Source organism: Eptesicus fuscus, chromosome 18, assembly GCF_027574615.1.
Source record: "Eptesicus fuscus isolate TK198812 chromosome 18, DD_ASM_mEF_20220401, whole genome shotgun sequence".
Lineage (NCBI taxonomy): Eukaryota > Metazoa > Chordata > Mammalia > Chiroptera > Vespertilionidae > Eptesicus > Eptesicus fuscus.
Genome location: NC_072490.1, coordinates 41,097,979 through 41,117,237, shown reverse-complemented (window position 1 = coordinate 41,117,237; position 19,259 = coordinate 41,097,979). Strand labels below are relative to the sequence as shown.

The 19,259-nt window shown below is 43.3% G+C and overlaps 1 protein-coding gene across 1 annotated transcript in view; it reads left to right on the top strand.

Moving 5' to 3' along the window:
* Positions 1–98: 98 nt before the first annotated feature.
* The window catches only part of PBRM1 (polybromo 1), a 140,359-nt gene continuing 121,198 nt past the window's right edge, over positions 99–19,259 (top strand). Inside the window, exons 1-5 of the mRNA XM_008151491.3 lie at positions 99–228; positions 2,961–3,086; positions 4,732–4,884; positions 6,346–6,443; positions 18,094–18,241. Of these exons, the coding sequence (XP_008149713.3) occupies positions 3,039–3,086; positions 4,732–4,884; positions 6,346–6,443; positions 18,094–18,241 (447 nt within the window). The 5' untranslated portion in view covers positions 99–228; positions 2,961–3,038. The remainder of the gene's footprint in view (positions 229–2,960; positions 3,087–4,731; positions 4,885–6,345; positions 6,444–18,093; positions 18,242–19,259) is intronic.

The following is a 19,259-nucleotide window of genomic DNA, read 5'->3' as shown; positions in this document are numbered from 1 at the left end:
CGGCGTCCCTGTGCGCGAGCACGCAGTGTCGTGCAGAGATGGAATCGCTTGGCGGCCCAAGAATGGTTTTGCGGCAGCACGGGGAGGGGTGAGGGCGGTGAGGGCGGCGGGTGAGGAGCGACGGCAGCGGTCGCGGCCGGAGGAGCAATAGCAGCAGCCGTGGCGGCCACGGGGCGGAGCGCGGCGGTCGGGGACCGCACCCGGGGCTGCAGGCGGCGGAGCGGCTGGGTAAGGCCGGGCCTGGGGCAGGCGGGGCCGCTCCTCTAATGCCGGCTCTCGGGCCTTTGTGTGGGCCCGGGCGGGCGGGCGGGAGCAGCGGCGGAGGCCCCGCCCCGCCGTGGAGACGCGCCGGTCAGGCCCGGAGCGTGGGGCGGGGCGCGGCGGCGGGCTCCGGGACCGGCCTGGCCGCCCGGCGGCACCTGTCGGCCGGGACAAAGGGCGCCGGCCCGGAAGCTCCCCGCGCCCCCCTTTCCCGCCGGCAGCTGGCCGAGTGCTCGTCGCGTACACCTCCAAAGCTGTCAGCGTTTCCCTTAGTGCCCCGCACCGGTGACAGGTCGGGAAAGCAGGTCTGGGCCTTTTTTTTTTTTTTTCTTGACGGTTCCGACACAAACTCTAATAGTAATTTCTTTTACACTTTCCAGATGACTGTTCAGACTGATTATTTTTCTCAATGGGACTTGTATTTATAGTAGACGTCAGATATTTAAGTTTCTTATTTGCAACACCACAAAGAATCGAGATTTTTAAACTGTTCATTTCTGTTGTTTTAATTTTCTTATCTCTTAAAATTTTTTAACTGAAAGAGAAGTATAGTTTTGTTCTCACAGGTTGGCAAAAATGTAGGAAGAATCCTGTAAAACAAATGACAAGTACACAGTATAGTGGATGTAGACATTATAACCAGAGAAACATATGTTGGAATAAAGTATTTCGTTAACTTATTTTAAATTAGGTCTCCTCAAAATGATTTTTAGGTGTTTTTCCCTCCCGTTTAGAAGTGCACTTTTCCCCAAATATCATTCAGAAGCAAACTGAACTCAATACAAATGTAAGAGCAGTATATTTTTTGCTTTATTACTTGTTAACAGATTACCCATATTTTAAGATTCGAATGAAGATTGGGGAGTATTTTTTGAGGAAGTGTTTCAGATTAAAATAGTAACAAATGTGTGTGGTTAAATAGAAGGGTCTTGGACCACATTCTTTGGCTTTGAGAGTGTCCAGAATACCTCAAATATTAATATTCTATCCAAATCCCCAACATTAGAAAATAATGGGGTGTCTAGATGTTAGACAATTATCAAGCCATCAAACTTCATGTAGAAGAATGTTGACTTGGAAGAATCTTCCCTAAGTTACAACACAGGCTGCAAAATAATGCATGTGGTTTGCTAAAACTTTTGTTTAAGAAAAAAAAAAAAGGCATAGAATAAATACTGAAAGCTGTGAAAGCCAATATTAAGGATGGCTTTTCTCTGGTAAATAGGATTATAAGTGATTTTTTTACCCCTTTAAATCATGTTTTCCACAATTTTTGTTGTAGTTTGTATTATAAGAGAAGAGTACTAACAACTTATTGACCTTCAAAATATACCAGTTGGCTATACTGTGTAAATATTTTCCCAGTTACAAAGTTATTCTTTACTATAATTAATCTTTGGTTTTCAGGCCTTTAGACATGTCAGCATATTTAATGCCAGTTTAGAACTTGTAATTCAGCTTTGGAATCTACTTTCCTCTTCATGGAAAAATAATTGCTGAAGGAATGCTCACAAGCTTTGTAAATTACATAAACTTTAAAAAATGTTTCACTTAAGTGCTCTTTTAATACGTTCATTAAAAACATAAATTGATCACCCAAATTATACCAAATATTATTCTACAAGCCAACGCTATGAAATTCTGTTTCTGTGCCCAGGGAGCATGCAGTTCTAGAGTTGAAACTTAACATTTTTGTTGTGCTTTGAAATTTCACAGTGATTTCACGAACATTTCACTGTCACAGCAATCCAAGGGAGATCTGTACACTTCACTGTTCTCATTTTAGAAATGAAGAAACAGATCTGAGAGGTTGTGACTCAAGCAACAAACAGATATTTAGAAGTGGAAAAACTGGGTCTCTTGTCTGCTGAGCTCAGATCTTGTTGCTCCTCCCAACCACCTGGCCACATTACTTTCCTTGCCAAACTTCCAAAGTACATTTTAAAATGTGTCCTTTGGATAAGAAAATATTCAAAAATTATTGTTACATTGCATCTTTTTCTTGTCTTATCAAAGTAAGTTAATGATTCAAGGAATTTTGGATATTGAATAGTCTATAAACTATATACAAACAGACCCCGATGGTTTATATTTTTTTGTCATTTAATTGTCAGTAGATTATTTGTAAAAGTAATTTTGCCAAAATTATTGAAGGCTTTTTTTTTTTTTTCCTTAGCCTTTTTAAACTTGTATGTGGTGTTTTCCCAATGCTGCTAGGACTTTGGAAAGAAATGTTGAGGGGAAGAGGAGTTGTCCATACTCTTTGCTCACATGAGCCATTCTTGATTCTAGCTTGCCAACACTTGGTGTCACATGTGAGCCTTCCACATGTGTTCACTCTCCATTCTAACTCTCTGATTGAACTCTGCTCTCATTGACTAGGCGGCATTTGGGTAGGTATGCTTCATTCCTGGAATTGACAATCATCCCATGTGAGTAAAGGGGAACCTCAGTGAGACATCTTTAAGCACATGAAAAGCTTTTGGTTTTAAAATGGAAGAAATGTCAGGTACTTTTAATGCCTGAGCCTTTGTAGCAGTTAGTTTCGTTGGCACAAGAAAACGGATATGCCTATTTTCTCCAGTTCTCTTATCTTTCCGTAGCAGTTCTACTTGAATGTTTTCTATCTATTCGTACCCATTTTTACTTCTTCTGACTCTTTTTTTTATTTCCCCTTTCTCTGTCTTGTTCTCTTTCAGTTTTGAATATATTCACACTGAATCAGCACTTTTAAAGCCCTGCCTTCTCCCACTGGCTTCACTTGGCCTTCAGACATAATGAGGAGACTGGCTTTTCGAGGCGCTGGTTGTGCTCTGGTAAAGCTGGTAAATTACTGATCATCTACATCCTTTCCCTTTTCTGTCCTTCCTTGCCTTTTCCCTTCCACCTTCCTTAAAATTTGTTATCCTTTTCATAAAGAGCCCCTCCTCGTGTTTATCAAACTCACTTGTGTCCTTGTCATAGATTTGTTTGCAAAGGGTTGGTCCTTCCTTTCTTCATCTTAATGATTGAGGACAGTTTATCAGCCTTTTATAAAACAAACCAAAATTAACAAAACTTGGCTATCTTTGGCCTAAGCCCTTTGAGCTTTTAGCCAGTCGTAGCCAATTGCAAGCTAATGCACTGTGTAACAAACCAAAGCCTTGAGGAAGAAACACCTTGGTGGTGGGCTCTGTTTTCAAATACCACGTGGACTGTTGGAGGACTAGAAAGGAAACTTCTTGTTTCTTAGTTGCTTACCAGGATCCTTATTTGTTGGTTTGTTTTGTTCCTGCTTTCATTCCCTGGAGAGCCCCCATTTTTCTCTCCATACAACTGGCAACCCATTCTTCTAGCTGTTGTATCTTAGTTTCCTGAAATGGAATGTTGATGAGTGAAACGGATTAGGTGTTTTTTGTTTTTTCTTAGTTTTAGAGAAAGACCTTTGAAATCACAACATACTATTTGATACTGTTGTTAAATTGTATAAGCATTGTAAGACCTTCCCATATACACCCTTCCTCTCTAGATGTAGCAGATCATTTCAGTGATTACATTTCTTGTGTTAGGTAGTCAAATGTGTATATTTGTAAAGTTGTATTAAGATTAGTTACTTAGCAGCCTGCCTGAAACTGAGGACACATTTATGCCTTTCTGAAAGGCCAAACAGGACCTAAAACACTCACCTCTGAGGTGTTTTTTCAGATCATCTACTGAAACTTTAAGCTGTGATTTCAAAATTTGCGGGGATAGAGTACCTCATGTAACTGAAAAGGAGGTTAGTCTGGATTGACAGAAAATTTTCAAAGCCTGGCTTTGCTCATTTGGCATAGGTATGGCAAGTCACATTATGTGTTTTCTTACGAGTATGTCTTGTGAGTCCTTCAATAATGGAGAAAAGTCATTCTCTGTGTTAATTTTAGGGTGTATCTAAAATGCTAGAAGGTTAATTGTCCTCTGTCACCCTAATTTTTTGCACTTTATTTGCCTCAGGCACAACTTCCTATTCTTTTTCATCTCATAGCCCACCTGGGAAATGACCACAGTTGTAGGACACAGTGCGGAAGAGAAGGCTGCTGACTGCAGAGGACTGCCTTGGCCTGTCCCCGAGGCCTCCCGGGCTGCCCCAGGGGCGGAGAGATCAGTACCTGCAGTACACTGTTGTACCACTGCACGTGGATTTTCAAATTCCAGTCCAGAGTAATTTTGGGGCCAGAATTGGTTTTAGTCATTCAAAATTGGTGATATACAAATGAGTATACTTTTGCTGAATTTGTCCCATCTAACTTGAAAGTAGCATTCTGGTACATGAAGGGACTAAAGCAACAAGGTACAGGACTTCCATGGAAAACCTTCTGGTTAGACAAACTTTTTTGCCACAGTTAAAATATCTTCCTGAGTGAACCAGAAGCTTGATATCAGGGGCCAGCTGAGGGCTTGGTGGCAGAGTCTAAATTTAAACATAAGAACATAGCTAATTATTTCTTATAGAAGAAGTTGGATTCCATGGGTTCCAAAAGAAGAAGAGCGACCTCCCCTTCCAGTAGTGTCAGCGGGGATTTTGATGACGGGCACCATTCTGTGTCTACACCAGGCCCAAGCAGGAAACGGAGGAGACTTTCCAATCTTCCAACTGTAGATCCTGTGAGTAACTTGGATCACACTGTTTCTGCCTGCTTTTCCTATAATTCCCTGTCTTTTAATGATAAGCATTAAAATGCAAGACCTCTCCATTTCTTTTTTCTCTGGCTTGATATTCTTTTTTGTTGTTGTTATCCTCACCCGAGTATTGATTTTTTTAGAGAGAGTAAAAGAGAGAGAGGGAGGGAAAGAGACAGAGAGAGAGAGAGAGAGAGAGAGAGAGAGACACATTGAGGTGAGAGAGACACACCCATTGGTTGCTTCTTGCACACACCCCAACCCAGGCAGGATTGAACCTGCAACCCAGGTATGTGCCCTTGACTTGGAATTGAAGCCTTGACCCTTTGGTTGGTGGGCGGACGCTCTAACCATAGAGCCAAACCGGCCAAGGCTCTAGCTTGATATCCTTAACCTTTTCTTTATGAAAAGTATATTTTTATTTAGCCAGAAGTCTTACAGTAATAGAATACTTCAATATCTATAATAATAAAAGTGTAATATGCTAATTAGGCCGGACATCTTCCCGAAGAAGCTGGGGCTGCGAGGGAAGCCCAGGTCCAGGGTGCCTGCTGGCAGCCGGCAGCCAGCAGCCGGAGGGCAGTTGGGGGCAACCAGGGCTGCAGGGGAGGAAGGAAGGCCTGCAGGGGGAAGGAAGGCCTACTCTTGCACAAATTTCGTGCATCGGGCCTCTAGTTAAGAAATAATAAAGAATAACAGTATGCACCATTGCGTAGTCATTCAAATAACTGTGCTTGTATGTGCCAAGCACAGTTCTGGTGATTGAGATACAGCTATATGTAAGACAAGCCACTTTTTCACATGGCGCTCAGATTCGAATATGGGGAAGCAGAATGTAAATAGGTGAGCAAATTAAAAAAATACCATCAGCTGATGATAAGTGTTAAAAAGAAAAGTTTGGGTGATTTGGGCTATTTTGGCTCAAACCTTCAAGGGGACTCTGATAAGAAGGCACTAGCTCTGCAGAGCGCTGGGGAAGAATGTTCCAGGCAGAGGGGCTGGGTTGGAAATGAGTTAGGTATGTTATGATTATACAGAGATGGTTAAGAGGGAGGAGATTGGCAAAGTCTGCCTAGCTAGGTATGTAGTTATCCTATATACTCTGTGGGCAGTGTTAGAAATTTAGATTTTATTCTCCGAGTAGTAAGAAGCCTCCGAATTGGATGATTTTAAGCAAGAGAGGGATATGAACTGACTTAGTTAAAAAGAAAAGAAAAATCACCAGTAGCATAAATCTGATGAAAGATACCAAATCATTTATCAGTTAAATTACAATAAATAAAGAGAGATACTGTCAGCATATTTCAAACTTGGTAATTTGGGGATTCATTCTTTTTCTTCTGTATTTGCCTTTTGTGGGTATGTTTTTATTAAAGATAATCCAGATAATTACACTGGCTTTTTCTGTTCACTTTTCTTGTTATTTTTCTCTTTTCCTGTGTGTAGATTGCTGTGTGCCATGAACTCTACAATACCATCCGGGACTATAAGGATGAACAGGGCAGGCTTCTCTGTGAGCTCTTCATTAGGGCACCGAAGCGAAGGTGAGTTGGAAGGTGAGTGGGAGGAATTTAGTCTTGGGTCAGTGTTTAAAGTATTTGATAATTGATTTTCTTTTGAAAGTAATGGTTTAAATGATACTGAGGTTGGATTTGTTTTACTTGTCAAGATGTAGTGAAATATATTTAAAATTTTTCTTAAATTGTGGTAAAAAACCCATAACATAAAATGTACTATCTTACCCATTTTAAGAATACATGTCAGTAAGTATTAAGTATATTCACATCATTGTACATGCAACATCTCCAGAACTTTTACGTATTGCAAAGTTGAAACTCTGTACCCATTAAACAGCTGCCCATTTCTCCCTTTCCCCCAGCCCCTGGCAACTACCATTGCACTTTCTGTTTCTATGGCTTTCACTACTTTAGATTCCTCATAGAAGTGGAATCATATAGTATTTGCTTTTGTGACTGGCTTATTTCACTTAGCATAGTGTCCTCAAGATTCATCCATGTTGTAGCATGTGACAGGCTTGCCTTTCTTTTTAAGGCTAATAATGTTATACTACCACATTTTCTTTATCCATTCACCCATTTATAAGCACTTGAGTTGTTTCCACCCCTTGGCTATTGTGAATAATGCGCAGTGAACATGGATGTGCAAATACCTCTTTGAGATGTTGTTTTCAGTTATTTTTTTTTTAAATATATTTTATTGATTTTTTACAGAGAGGAAGGGAGAGGGATAGAAAGCTAGAAACATCAATGAGAGAGAAACATCGACCAGCTGCCTCCTGCACAGCCCCTACCGGGGATGTGCCCACAACCAATGTACATGCCCTTGACCGGAATCGAACCTGGGACCCTTCAGTCCACAGACAGATGCTCTATCCACAGAGCCAAACCGGTTTTGGCGGTTTTCAGTTATTTTGAATCCTATATAATAAAGAGGTAATATGCAAATTGACCATCACTCCAACACACAAGATGGGCCGCCCCCATGTGGACACAAGATGGCCGACACAAGATGGCCGGCAGGGGAGGGCAGTTAGGGGTGACTGGGCCGGCAGAGGAGAACAGTTGGGGGCGACCAGACTGGCAAGGGAGGGCAGTTAGGGGCGACCAGGCCAGCAGGGGAGGGCAGTTAGGGGCAACCATGCCTGCAGGGGAGGACAGGGACAACCAGGCCGGCAGGGGAGGGCAGTTAGGGGCAATCGGCCGGCAGGGGAGCAGTTAGTCGTCGATAAGGCTGGCAGGGGAGTGGTTAGGAGGTGTTCACGCTAGCAGGCAGAAGCTGTTAGGGGCAATCAGGCAGGCAGGCAGGCAGGCAAGCAGTTGGGAGCTAGCAGTCCTGGATTGTTAGAGGGATGTCCGACTGCCCGTTTAGGCCCGATCCCACCGGGTCCCAGATTGGAGAGAGTGCTGGCTGGGCTGAGGGACACCCTCCCCCGTGCACCAATTTTGTGTACCGGGCCTCTAGTATACTGTAAATCGGAATTAGGATTGCTAGATCTATAGTTCTGTTTTTAATTTTTTGAGGAATCACCATACTGTTTTCCATAATTGCTGCATTGTTTTACTCCCTCCTCCACCCCCCAATTTCCCCATATTTCACCACACTTGTAATTTTATAGTAAGTTTGGAAATAAAAAAGTGTGAGTCCTCTGTGATGGTTAATTTATGGGTCAACTTGACAGTCTTCCAACTTTGTTCTTTTTCAAGGTAGTTTGGCTACTTTGGGGCTCTTTGAAATTCCATATGAATTTCAGGATTGATTTTTTTGTATCTGCAAAAAATGCTGCTGGGATTTTGATAGGGATTGTGTTGAATCTATAGATTGCTTTGGATAATATTGATGTCTTAACAATGTTAAGTTTTCCAATCCACGAACATGAGATAATCTTTCTGCTTATTGGTGTCTTCTTTAATTTCTTACAGAAATGTGTAGTTTTTAGAAGTGGCCTACTTGGTTAGGCTTACTCCTCATATTTTATTCTTCTTGATGCTATTATAAATGGAATTGTTTTCTTAATTTTCTTCGTAGTGTTTATTGTTAGTGTATATAAATGCAAATGATTTTTTTGTATGTTGATTTTGTACACACGGCAACTTTGCTAAATTTGTTTATTAGTAACGTTTTGTGTTTGTAATCTTTAGAATTATTTGCATGTGCCGAAACTGGTTTGGCTCAGTGGATAGAGCGTTGGCCTGCAGACTCAAGGGTCCCGGGTTCGATTCCGGTCAAGGGCATGTACCTTGGTTGCGGGCACATCCCCAGTAGGGGGTGTGCAAGAGGCAGCTGATCGATGTTTCTAACTCTCTATCCCTCTCTCTTCCTCTCTGTAAAAAATCAATAAAATATATTAAAAAAAAATTATTTGCATGTAAGATCTTATCATCTATGAACACAGATAATTTTACTTCTTCCTTTCCAATTTGGTGGATGCCTTTCATTTCTTTTGTGGTTTTTTTTTAATACATTTTATTGATTTTTTACAGAGAGGAAGGGAGAGGGATAGAGAGTCAGAAACATCGATCAGCTGCCTCCTGCACACCCCCTACTGGGGATGTGCCCGCAACCAAGGTACATGCCCTTGACTGGAATTGAACCCGGGACCCTTGAGTCTGCAGGCCAACGCTTTATCCACTGAGCCAAACTGGTCACGGCTGCCTTTCATTTCTTTTTGTTGCCTAATTGTTTGACTAGGACTTCCAGTATTATATTGAAAAGAAGTGGCAAGAGCAAGTATCCTAGTCTTGTCCTTGATCTTAGAGGAAAAGTTTTCAGTCTCTCGCCATTTTGTGTATGATGCCACCTATGGGTTTTTCAAATAAGGTCTTTATTATGTTGAGGTGGTTTCCTTCTCTACCTAATTTTTTGAGAGTTTTTATCATGTGGCAGCTGCTGCCTCATCGGGAGACCCAGCCTCACTGGTGATGTTTCTATTTTTCAGTCCAAGCCTATTCCTGAGTCTGTGTAACCACCCTGACTTGCAGTAAATGGCTTGGTGTCACTTGTTTCAGGGAAATCCCTTGCTGAAGTCTTTGTATAGGCTCAATGCTTTCTGACACAACACATTGCCATCAATTGGAGCGTATTTTTTGTTCATGTCTTCTACCCACAAATTTAATGCCTTTCCCATCTTAACTAAGCACTTAGAATAACTGCGGCTGTAACTTTTGCATTTTGAGGTGTGACAGCAAAACTAGCATGAATTTCTTTTCCTTCTTCACAATGTCATGGATAGAAGATTCATTCTTGCCGTAGATCTTCTCAGCCTCAGCATACAATTTTTCCTTTTCCTTATTAAGTCGAGGACTTTCATCCTTTCACTTAAAGGAAGCACTTTACAGTCATAAAAAGTCAATTCTCTTTGACATATCCAAATTGCCAGCATCACTACTCTTGCGCTTTGAGGCCATTCTTAAGTAGAATGAAGGTGACTTGAACACAAGCACTGCAGTAGCCACAGTTGATCTGATGATAACTGCATTGGATACTAAGTGGCTCACGGGCAGGTAGCAGATACAGTGTGGATTCTCTGAACAAAGGGGTGATGCACATCCTGGCAGGATGAAGCAGGATGGCAAGAAAAGCGTGTAACTTAAAACTTATTAATTTACTTCAGGAATTTTCCATTTAATATTTTTGGACCATGGTTTGCCATGGGTAACTGAAACCATGGAAAGTAAAATTGCAAATAAAGAGGGACTACTGTACATTCCCTCATTGGGTTCTCAGTTGACTACAGATAATCTCCAAAGCCTCAGAGGCTGTGGAAATAAATGATATTTAAAAACCAAGCCTCAGCAGGGAGCAGTGGACTATGACCCATCAGGCCCAGGTGGAGAGAGCCGTCTTAGATATTAAGTTAACAAAGCTCCAATGCTTACTCTGAGAAATTCCCTTGCTATTGACACCACTGACACATTGATATTAGGCCTGGGTGGGCCTTTGTTGGATACTCACGGAGACCTTTATGTTCTTACACTTTCTCTGAATAACAGATTAAATACTCCTCTTATTTCCTCACTAGAGGCCTGATGCACGGAATTTGTGCAAGGGGCTCAGCCCTTGCAGCCCCGGCTGCCTTGCAGCCCTGGCTTCATCCAGAAGGTCATCTGGACAGTCATTCCACTGTTTGGCCATTCGGTCGATTTGCATATTATGCTTTTATTCTTATAGACTAGGGGCCCAGTGCATGAATTCATGCACCTTGAAAGGAACTGTGTCCCGTGAGGCTGCAGTAGGCACAGGAGCGGGTCTCGGCCCATCCTCTGCGCCCCCACCCGGCCCTTCCTACCACAGCACCCAGTCCTGCTGCCAGCACCCCACCTTGGTCTGGTGCCCCTGCTCCACCATACTGCCACGGCAACGCTTGCCATGTTCCGCACACACCCCCTGGTGATCAGTGCATGTCATAGTGACCAGTTGTTCCACCATTCGGTCTATTTGCATATTAGCCTTTTATTATATAGGGTTATTATATAGGATACTTAAGTTTATAGTTCTAGCGCCTCAGTCTTGGTTTTTCAATACTATTTACCACTAAAAGAAACTATAGTTCTTTGGGAAAATTTCTGATTTCAAGGGCAAAGAAAGTACAAGATAAGCTTGTAAGGTCTTATGGGTTCCAGAAAATAAGCAAGTGCTCAAAGGGTAATAGGGACATGTCAAAAAGACATAGAAAATAGAAGCTATCTTGAAAGGACTCCAACTAGCCAAACCTGGAGTTAAGCATCAAAATCATTATAGTAATGTTTTTAACCACTGAGTAAAACAGGAATCCATCCTATATAATAAAGATGTAATATGCAAATGGTCATTAACGCCTTGACGCATAACGACTGGATCACAGATTAGCAGGAGGGTGGGGCAGTGAGCTACAAGCAGGTGGCTGAGAGCTACAGAAGGGGGCAGGGCAGCAATCTATGGGGAGGCAGGGGGAGCTACAGGAGGGCGGAGCAGTGGGCGGAGAGCTACTGGAGGGCGGCAGCAAGCTACTGGCGCACGTATTCGTGCACAGAGCTACTAGTAGTGATATAAATAAATAAATTGATGAGGATTGGACTTTTATGTAGTCTGGAGGTATCTAACAAAGTACAAGGAGAAAAAGAGTAACTTGGTCAGTTGAGAAGCTGGCAGACACCACAATAATCGAGTGATCAAAAGTAGCTTCGCTTGAATAATAGGATATTGAAATCATATGCCACTTGATAAGATGCAGTGAGACAAATACACTATCATTTCTGTTATAATCCTGCTAAAGAAGCATAACATTAGCTTACTTATCAAGAAAACAGGCAAACCCAAATTGAGGGGTACTCTACAAAATAACTGCCCTGTAACCTTCAAAAAATCGTGAAAGTCAAGGAAAGACTGAGGAACTGTTTCAGAATGAAGGAAACGAAAAAAATCTAATCTAATAATAGACAAATATGCAAATTGACCGCACCTTCGCTACACCTAAGCCACGCCCACCAGCCAAGCCACGCCCACCAGCCAATCAGGACGAGTATGCAAATTGCCCCAACAAAGATGGCGGCTGATTTGCATATCAAGACAGTGTCGAAAGAAGCCAAGAGCTGCAAAGGGGAGTAAAGCTTTGAAGAAGCAAGCAAGCCAGGGGAGCGGGGGGAGGAGAAGGGAGGAGCGAAGTCAGGGCCGTGGGCGAAGGGAAACGAAGGCGGGCTGGAGGAGAAGGCGGGGCTGGCGGCAAGGGCGGAGCGGAGGCGGGGCCGGGGCCGAAGGGAAACGCGGGCCGGCTGGAGGAGAAGGCGGGGCCGGTGACAAGGGCGGGGCGGAGGCGGGGCCGGGGGCAAAGGGAAACGTGGGCAGTCTGGAGGAGAAGGCGAGGCGGGTGATAAAGGCGGGGCGGAGGCGGGGCTGGGGGCGAAGGGAAACGTGGGCGGGCTGGAGGAGAAGGCGGGGCCGGCGGCAAGGGCGAGGCGGAGGCGGGGCCGGGGGCAAAGGGAAACGCGGGTGGGCTGGAGGAGAAGGTGAGGTGGGCGGCAAGGGCGGGGCGGAGGCGGGGCCGGGGGCGAAGGGAAATGCGGGAGGGCCGGAGGAGAAGGCGAGGTGGGCGGCAAGGGCAGGGCGGAGGCGGTGCCGGGGGCGGAGGCGGGGCCGGGGGCGAAGGGAAAAGCAGGCGGGCCGGAGGAGAAGGTGAGGCGGACGGCAAGGGCGGGGCGGGGCGGGGCCGGCGGCAAGGGCGGAGCGGAGGCGGGGCCGGGGCCGAAGGGAAACGCGGGCCGGCTGGAGGAGAAGGCGGGGCCGGTGACAAGGGTGGGGCGGAGGCGGGGCCGGGGGCAAAGGGAAATGTGGGCAGTCTGGAGGAGAAGGTGAGGCGGGTGATAAAGGCGGAGCGGAGGCGGGGCCGGGGGCGAAGGGAAACGTGGGCGGGCTGGAGGAGAAGGCGGGGCCGGTGACAAGGGCGGGGCGGAGGCGGGGCGGGGGGCGAAGGGAAACACGGGCGGGCTGGAGGAGAAGGCGGGGCCGGTGACAAGGGCGGGGCGGAGGCGGGGCCAGGGGCGAAGGGAAACACGGGCGGGCTGGAGGAGAAGGCGAGGCGGGCGGCAAGGGTGGGGCGGAGGCGGGGCCGGGGGCGGAGGCGGGGCCGGGGGCGAAGGGAAAAGCAGGCGGGCCGGAGGAGAAGGTGAGGCGGGCGGCAAGGGCGGGGCGGGGCGGGGCGGAGGCGGGCGACAATGGCGGAGCAAAGGGAAATGCGGGCGGGCTGGAGGAGAAGGTGAGGCGGGTGATAAAGGCGGAGCGGAGGCGGGGCCGGGGGCGAAGGGAAATGCGGGAGGGCAATAGGAGAAGGCGAGGCGGGCGGCAAGGGAGGAACGGAGGCGGGGTAGAGTGCAGCAGGAAATCCCATTGCAGGAATTTTCCTGCAACGGGAAAGCTAGTATAACTATAAATGCAACATGTGATCCTAGAGTTGATCCTTTTGCTCTAAAGGGAAATTTTGAAACAGTTGGCAAAATATGAGTGTGGTCTGAGGATTAGTGGTAGTACTATACCAGAGTTAATTTTCCCTTATTGATTGAACTATGATCCTTGTTTGTAGGAAATATACATTAAACTACTCAGAGGTGATAGGACATGTCAGCACCTTACTCTCAAATGATTCTGAAAAAAAAAGCATTCTTTGTACTATTCTGCAACTTTATATCAAAAGGTTTTTAAAGATTAAATATATCGCCAAAACCAGTTTGGTTCAGTGGATAGAGCGTCGGTCTGTGGACTGAAGGGTCCCGGGTTCGATTCCGGTCAAGGGCATGTACATTGGTTGCGGGCACATGCCCGGTGGGGGGTGTGCAGGAGGCAGCTGGTTGATGTTTCTCATCGATGTTTCTAGCTCTCTGTCCCTCTCCTTTCCTCTCTGTAAAAAATCAATAAAATATATTTTTAAAAATAATAAATAAATAAATAATAAAGATTAAATATATGTACATGGCTATAATATGTCAGCCAGGGTCCCAAGACAGATTAAAGCATTAATGCATGACATTCTTTATAAGTAACTTCTTACACATCTAGAATAAAATTTACTACCTACCCCTAAGGGAAAATTGAGAAAAATAGTCACATAGCTAATTTTTTAGAAGGTTTTCTTGTCTCATGGATCTTCATTTGAAAAAAGCCAGACAGGATAAAAATAAACATCAATGAACCCAAAACCCAGTTTAAGAAATTATTGTTATAACTATCTTTGAAGTTTTCTGTGTGTCCCTCGCTGTTTCTCCCCTCTAATATATAATCACTATCCTGAATTTTGTGTTTATCATTCCCAAGGCATTTTATTTTTTTAAATTGTTTGGTCATGTTTGGATATGTCTGATATCCCTTTATCTTTGGTAAGCTGCTTGTGCCAAAGGCCTCAGCTTTCTCTTTTGGAACTTTAGTAATTGATATTATAGTGGTACTAGAGGCCCGGTGCACAAAATTCATGCACTGGGTGGTGGAGGGGGGTGTCCCTCAGCCCGGCCTGCACCCTCTTGCAGTCCGGGAGCCCTCAGGGGGTGTCCAACTGATAGCATAGGCCCACTCCCTGCCTGCAGTCGGACATCCTTAGCGCTGCCATGGAGGTCGGAGAGGCTCCCGCCACCACTGCTGTGCTTGTCATCCGTGAGCCCGGCTTCTGGTGCACTGACCAACAGGGGGCAGCTCCTGTGTTGAGCATCTGCCCTCTGGTGGTCAGTGCACGTCATAGCAGCCGTTCGGTCGATTTGCATATTAGCCTTTTATTATATAGGATAGTATCTATGAGGCACTTGATAGTACTTGGCAGAAAAAGTTCTGTGGTCACTAACTGAAGAAATGCAGTCCATTTCGTAAGCTGATAAAAAGCTTTGAAATACCTGTTTTCAGCCACTATTGAACACCATGAAGTATAAATCATTTTCATTTGCAGAAGATACCATTGACCTGGGATTTTTGGTGTTTTCTTTTTTTAAATTTAATAAATCTTTATTGTTCAGATTATTACAATTGTTTCTCCTTTTCCCCCCCATAGCTCCCCTCCACCCGGTTCCCACCCACCCTCTGCCCTTACCTCCCCCCCCACACCGTCCTCATCCATAGGTGTACAATTTTTGTCCAGTCTCTTTCTGCACCCCCCATACCCCTTTCCCCCTGAGAATTATCAGTCCACTCCCTTTCTATGCCCCTGATTCTATTATATTCACCAGTTTATTCTGTTCCTCAGATTTTTAACCTTTTGCACTCGGATGTCGAGTGTGACTCGACACGGTTAGCATTAAAATAAAGGAATCGAGAAAAAAGCAAGTGAGTGCAAAGGGTTAATTCACTTGATTTTTAGGTTCACTTGTTGATAGATATGTATTTGTTGTTCATAATTTTTATCTTTACTTTTTTCTTTTCCCTCTTCTTAAATAATACCTTTCAGCATTTCATATAATACTGGTTTGGTGGTGGTGAACTCCTTTAGCTTTTTCTTATCTGTGAAGCTCTTTATCTGACTTTTCATTCTGAATGATAACTTTGCTGGGTAGAGTAATCTTGGTTCTAGGTTCTTGCTATTCATCACTTTAAATATTTCTTGCCACTCTCGTTTGGCCTGCATAGCTTCTGTTGAGAAATCAGCTGATAATCGTATGGGTGCTCCCTTGTAGGTAATTAACTGTTTTTCTCTTGCTGCTTTTAATATTCTCTGTCTTTTGCTCTTGGCATTTTAACTATGATGTGTCTTGGTGTGGTCCTCTTTGGATTCCTTTTGTTTGGGGTTCTGTGCGCTTCCTGGACTTGTAAGTCTATTTCTTTTACCAGGAGGGGGAAGTATTCAGTCATTATTTCTTCAAATAGGTTTTCAGTATCTTGCTCTCTCTCTTCTTCTGGCACTCCCCTAATTCTGATGTTGGTATGCTTGAAGTTGTCCCAGAGACTTCTTACACTATCTTCAACTTTTTGGATTCTTATTTCTTTTTGCTTTTCCAGTTGAGTGTTTTTTGCTTCTTTGTATTTCAAATCTTTGACTTGATTCTTGCATTCCTCTAGTCTGCTGTTGGGTCTCTGTATAATATTTTTTATTTCAGTCAGTGTATGTTTAATTTCTAGTTGGTGCTTTTTCATATCCTCAAGGGTCTCGTTAAATTTATCGGCCTTTTCTAGGAAATTCTTGAAAAACCTTATAACCGTGGTTTTTGAATTCTATATCCAGTCGTTTGTTCTCCTCCATTTCTTTCATTTGTGATCTGTTTCTTTGCCTCTGCATTTTCACTGCTTCCCTGAGTTGGTAGGGTAGCTTTGTGTGCTAGGTTTCCTATATGGCCCAGTGGGTCAGCCTCCCCAGTTATCTGAAGTGGACACTCTTGGTGCACCCCTTTATGGACTGTGTGTACAGCCTGTTGTAGTTAAGTCTTGATTGTTGTTGGTATCACTGGGAGAAATTGACCTCCAGGCCAATTGGCTGTGAGTATCAGCTGTGTCTACGCCAGGAAACCTTCTGTATTGGAGACAGCCTTATAGGACTAGACTTGCAAACTTGCAAAAGCCTCTGTGCTCAGCTTGGATGGGGCAGAGTCTCAGGGCTGAGCAGATAGTCTTGGCTTCCCGTCAGCCCTGCCCTCTCACACGCGCCTCCAGACCTCTGCCTTCCGCGGCTCCCCCGAGTCTCCGAGTGCCTTTCTCTCTACCTGACAGTCCAGACTCCCCCCATATGAGCCTGGGTCCACGGGGTTTCAGCCAGAACTGGGGTTCAGTGCAGTCGGAACTAGGGTTCAGTGCAGTCGGGGGCTTCCTTTCCCCTCCTACCAGAGAAAGCCAACCCTACCAACTCGGTCACCCTTCCTCTCTGCGCGCGTGTCTCTGTACCTCAGCCCTTTACAGCTCCTCTGATTCTCCGTGAGCTTTTCTCTTTCCTTCTAGTTGTAGAATTTTCACTCAGCCAGCCTTCCTGTGGTTCTGGATGATGTCCGTTCTGTCTTTTAGTTGTTGTTTTGAAATTGTTGTGCAAGGCAGCAGTTTAGGTGCTTACCTATGCTGCCATCTTGGTTTCTCCTCTGACCTGGTTTTATTTATTTATTTTCTCAGGATTTATTTTATTTCAAGAAAAAGGATTTTAAATATAATAATGTTACATGCGATAAACCTTAATATTTCAAGAAAAATTATCTTAAATATAATAATAATGTACATGCAATAAACAATATCTCAAGAAAAATTATTTTAAATATGATGTTACATGCAAATAAACTCCAATTATTCAAGAAAAATGATCTTACATGTAATAATACATGCAATAAACATTAATATTTCAAGAATAAAAGGATTTTAAGTATAATGACATTACCAAAACTGTACCAACATAGTATGATATCACAAAAGTTGTAGGAAATATTAAAAATCTGCAAATAACAGGATTATTTCTATTATATTCTAGTATATTTTCCCCCCTCTGGCTCTGTTTATGTTGTTCATGATATTCCACAAATGAGTGAGATCATATGATATTTATCTTTCTCCAACTGTGTTATTTCACTTAGCATGATACTTTTAAAGTCTATTTTGTTGGATGTGAGGATTGCTACTCCAGATTTTTTTTTTCTTTTCCATTTGCATGGAAAATTTTTTCCATCCCTTCACTTTCATCCTGTGTGTGTCTTTTGTTTTGAAGTGGGTCTCTTGTAGACAGCATATAGTTGGGTCATGTTTTTGTATCCATTCAGCTACCCTACACCTTTGATTGGAGCACTTAATCCATTTATATTTAGGGTTATTATTGAGAGGTAATGGAAAGCAAAGATCTGAGTCCAAGATTACTATATCCAGCAAGGCTATCATTCAAAATACACAGTCAAATAAAGAGCTTCCCAGACAAAAAAAGGCTAAAGGAGTTCATCACCAGCAAGCCAGCATTACAAGAAATGCTAAAGGGATTGCTGAGAAGAAGAAACAGAGAGAGAAACCTAGCTATACAGAATTAAAATGGCTATACTGGTAGTATTTAAGACTAAGACATATGTTCATTTAGGTTTTTATATCACTCATCTATATTTTGAAAAGGGCATGCATGTGTATCTTTCTTTTGCTACTCCCTTTTAGTTCCAGTAATGACAGTAAGTCTAGTGTGTTCTATCACTTGAAATATTGACATTACTATAGATAGTTTGAAATACAATTTTTATAGGCTTTGGATTAATACCTTTAAAAACTATTAAATTATAACAGAAATCAACCAGACTATTATGAAGTGGTTTCTCAGCCCATTGACTTGATGAAAATCCAACAGAAACTAAAAATGGAGGAGTATGATGATGTTAATCTGCTGACTGCTGACTTCCAGCTGCTTTTTAACAATGCAAAGGCCTATTATAAGGTAAGAAAGCATCAAATTTGGAAGGTATCCAATTTGATAATTGTCTGGCTTTTTAGTATTTATCAATTTTGTAAGTTTGTAGTGGTTTCTTATTTGATGGTTTGAGTTTGCATTTCTTTTCTTAGTAAAGAGATTGAACATTTATATGGTTATGAACTATTCTTATTCTGTGTCTGCTCAGATATTTTGTCTATTTTTTCCTTGAGTAGTTTGTCATTTTCATATTTCTAGAAATTTTTACAGTAGGTACTGATCATTTTTTTCCTTATATGTGTTGTAGATATCTTCTTCCATTGTGAGTTTACTTTTTCACTCTTTTTATGGTTCTTCTCATGAAGAGAAGTTTTTTAATTTAATATATTCAAATGCACTTTTGAACTTTGTGGTTTATCCCTCTTTGTGTCTTGTTTCAGAAACTCCTCTTGCTTAAAGTTTATGAAGATATTCTTCTTTTATATTTTCTTCTGAAAGTTTAATAGCTTTGTCATTTACATTTAAGCCTTAAAGCTACAGAGATTGATTTTTGTGTTTTTTGTGAGGTAGAGATATTTTCCTCCCACAGGTATAGGCAGCATCTTGAAATGGCCAACCCCTCTGCATTTGTCTGCAGTGTCAGTACTGTCATCGTTTCCATGTGCTCATGGCTCTCTTTCTGACCTTTTAGTCTGTTCCTTTTGTTCTGGCCAGTTTATTCCTGGGCTATTCTATTCCTGCCTTAATTACTATGGCTTTATAATTCTTTTTTTTTTTTTTAATTGATTTCAGAGAGGAAGGGAGAGGGAGAAAGAGAAACATCAATGATGAGAGAATCACTGATCGGCTGCCACCTGCATGCCCCACACTGGGGATCGAGCTCACAACCTGGGCATGTACCCTTGATTGGAATCGAACCCGGGACCCTTCAGGCTGCAGGCTGATGCTCTATCAACTGAGCCATACCAGCTAGGGCATCTATACTAATAAAAGGGTAATATGCTAACTAGGGCAGACAAAGCCATAGCGGCTGTGAGGGCCTAGG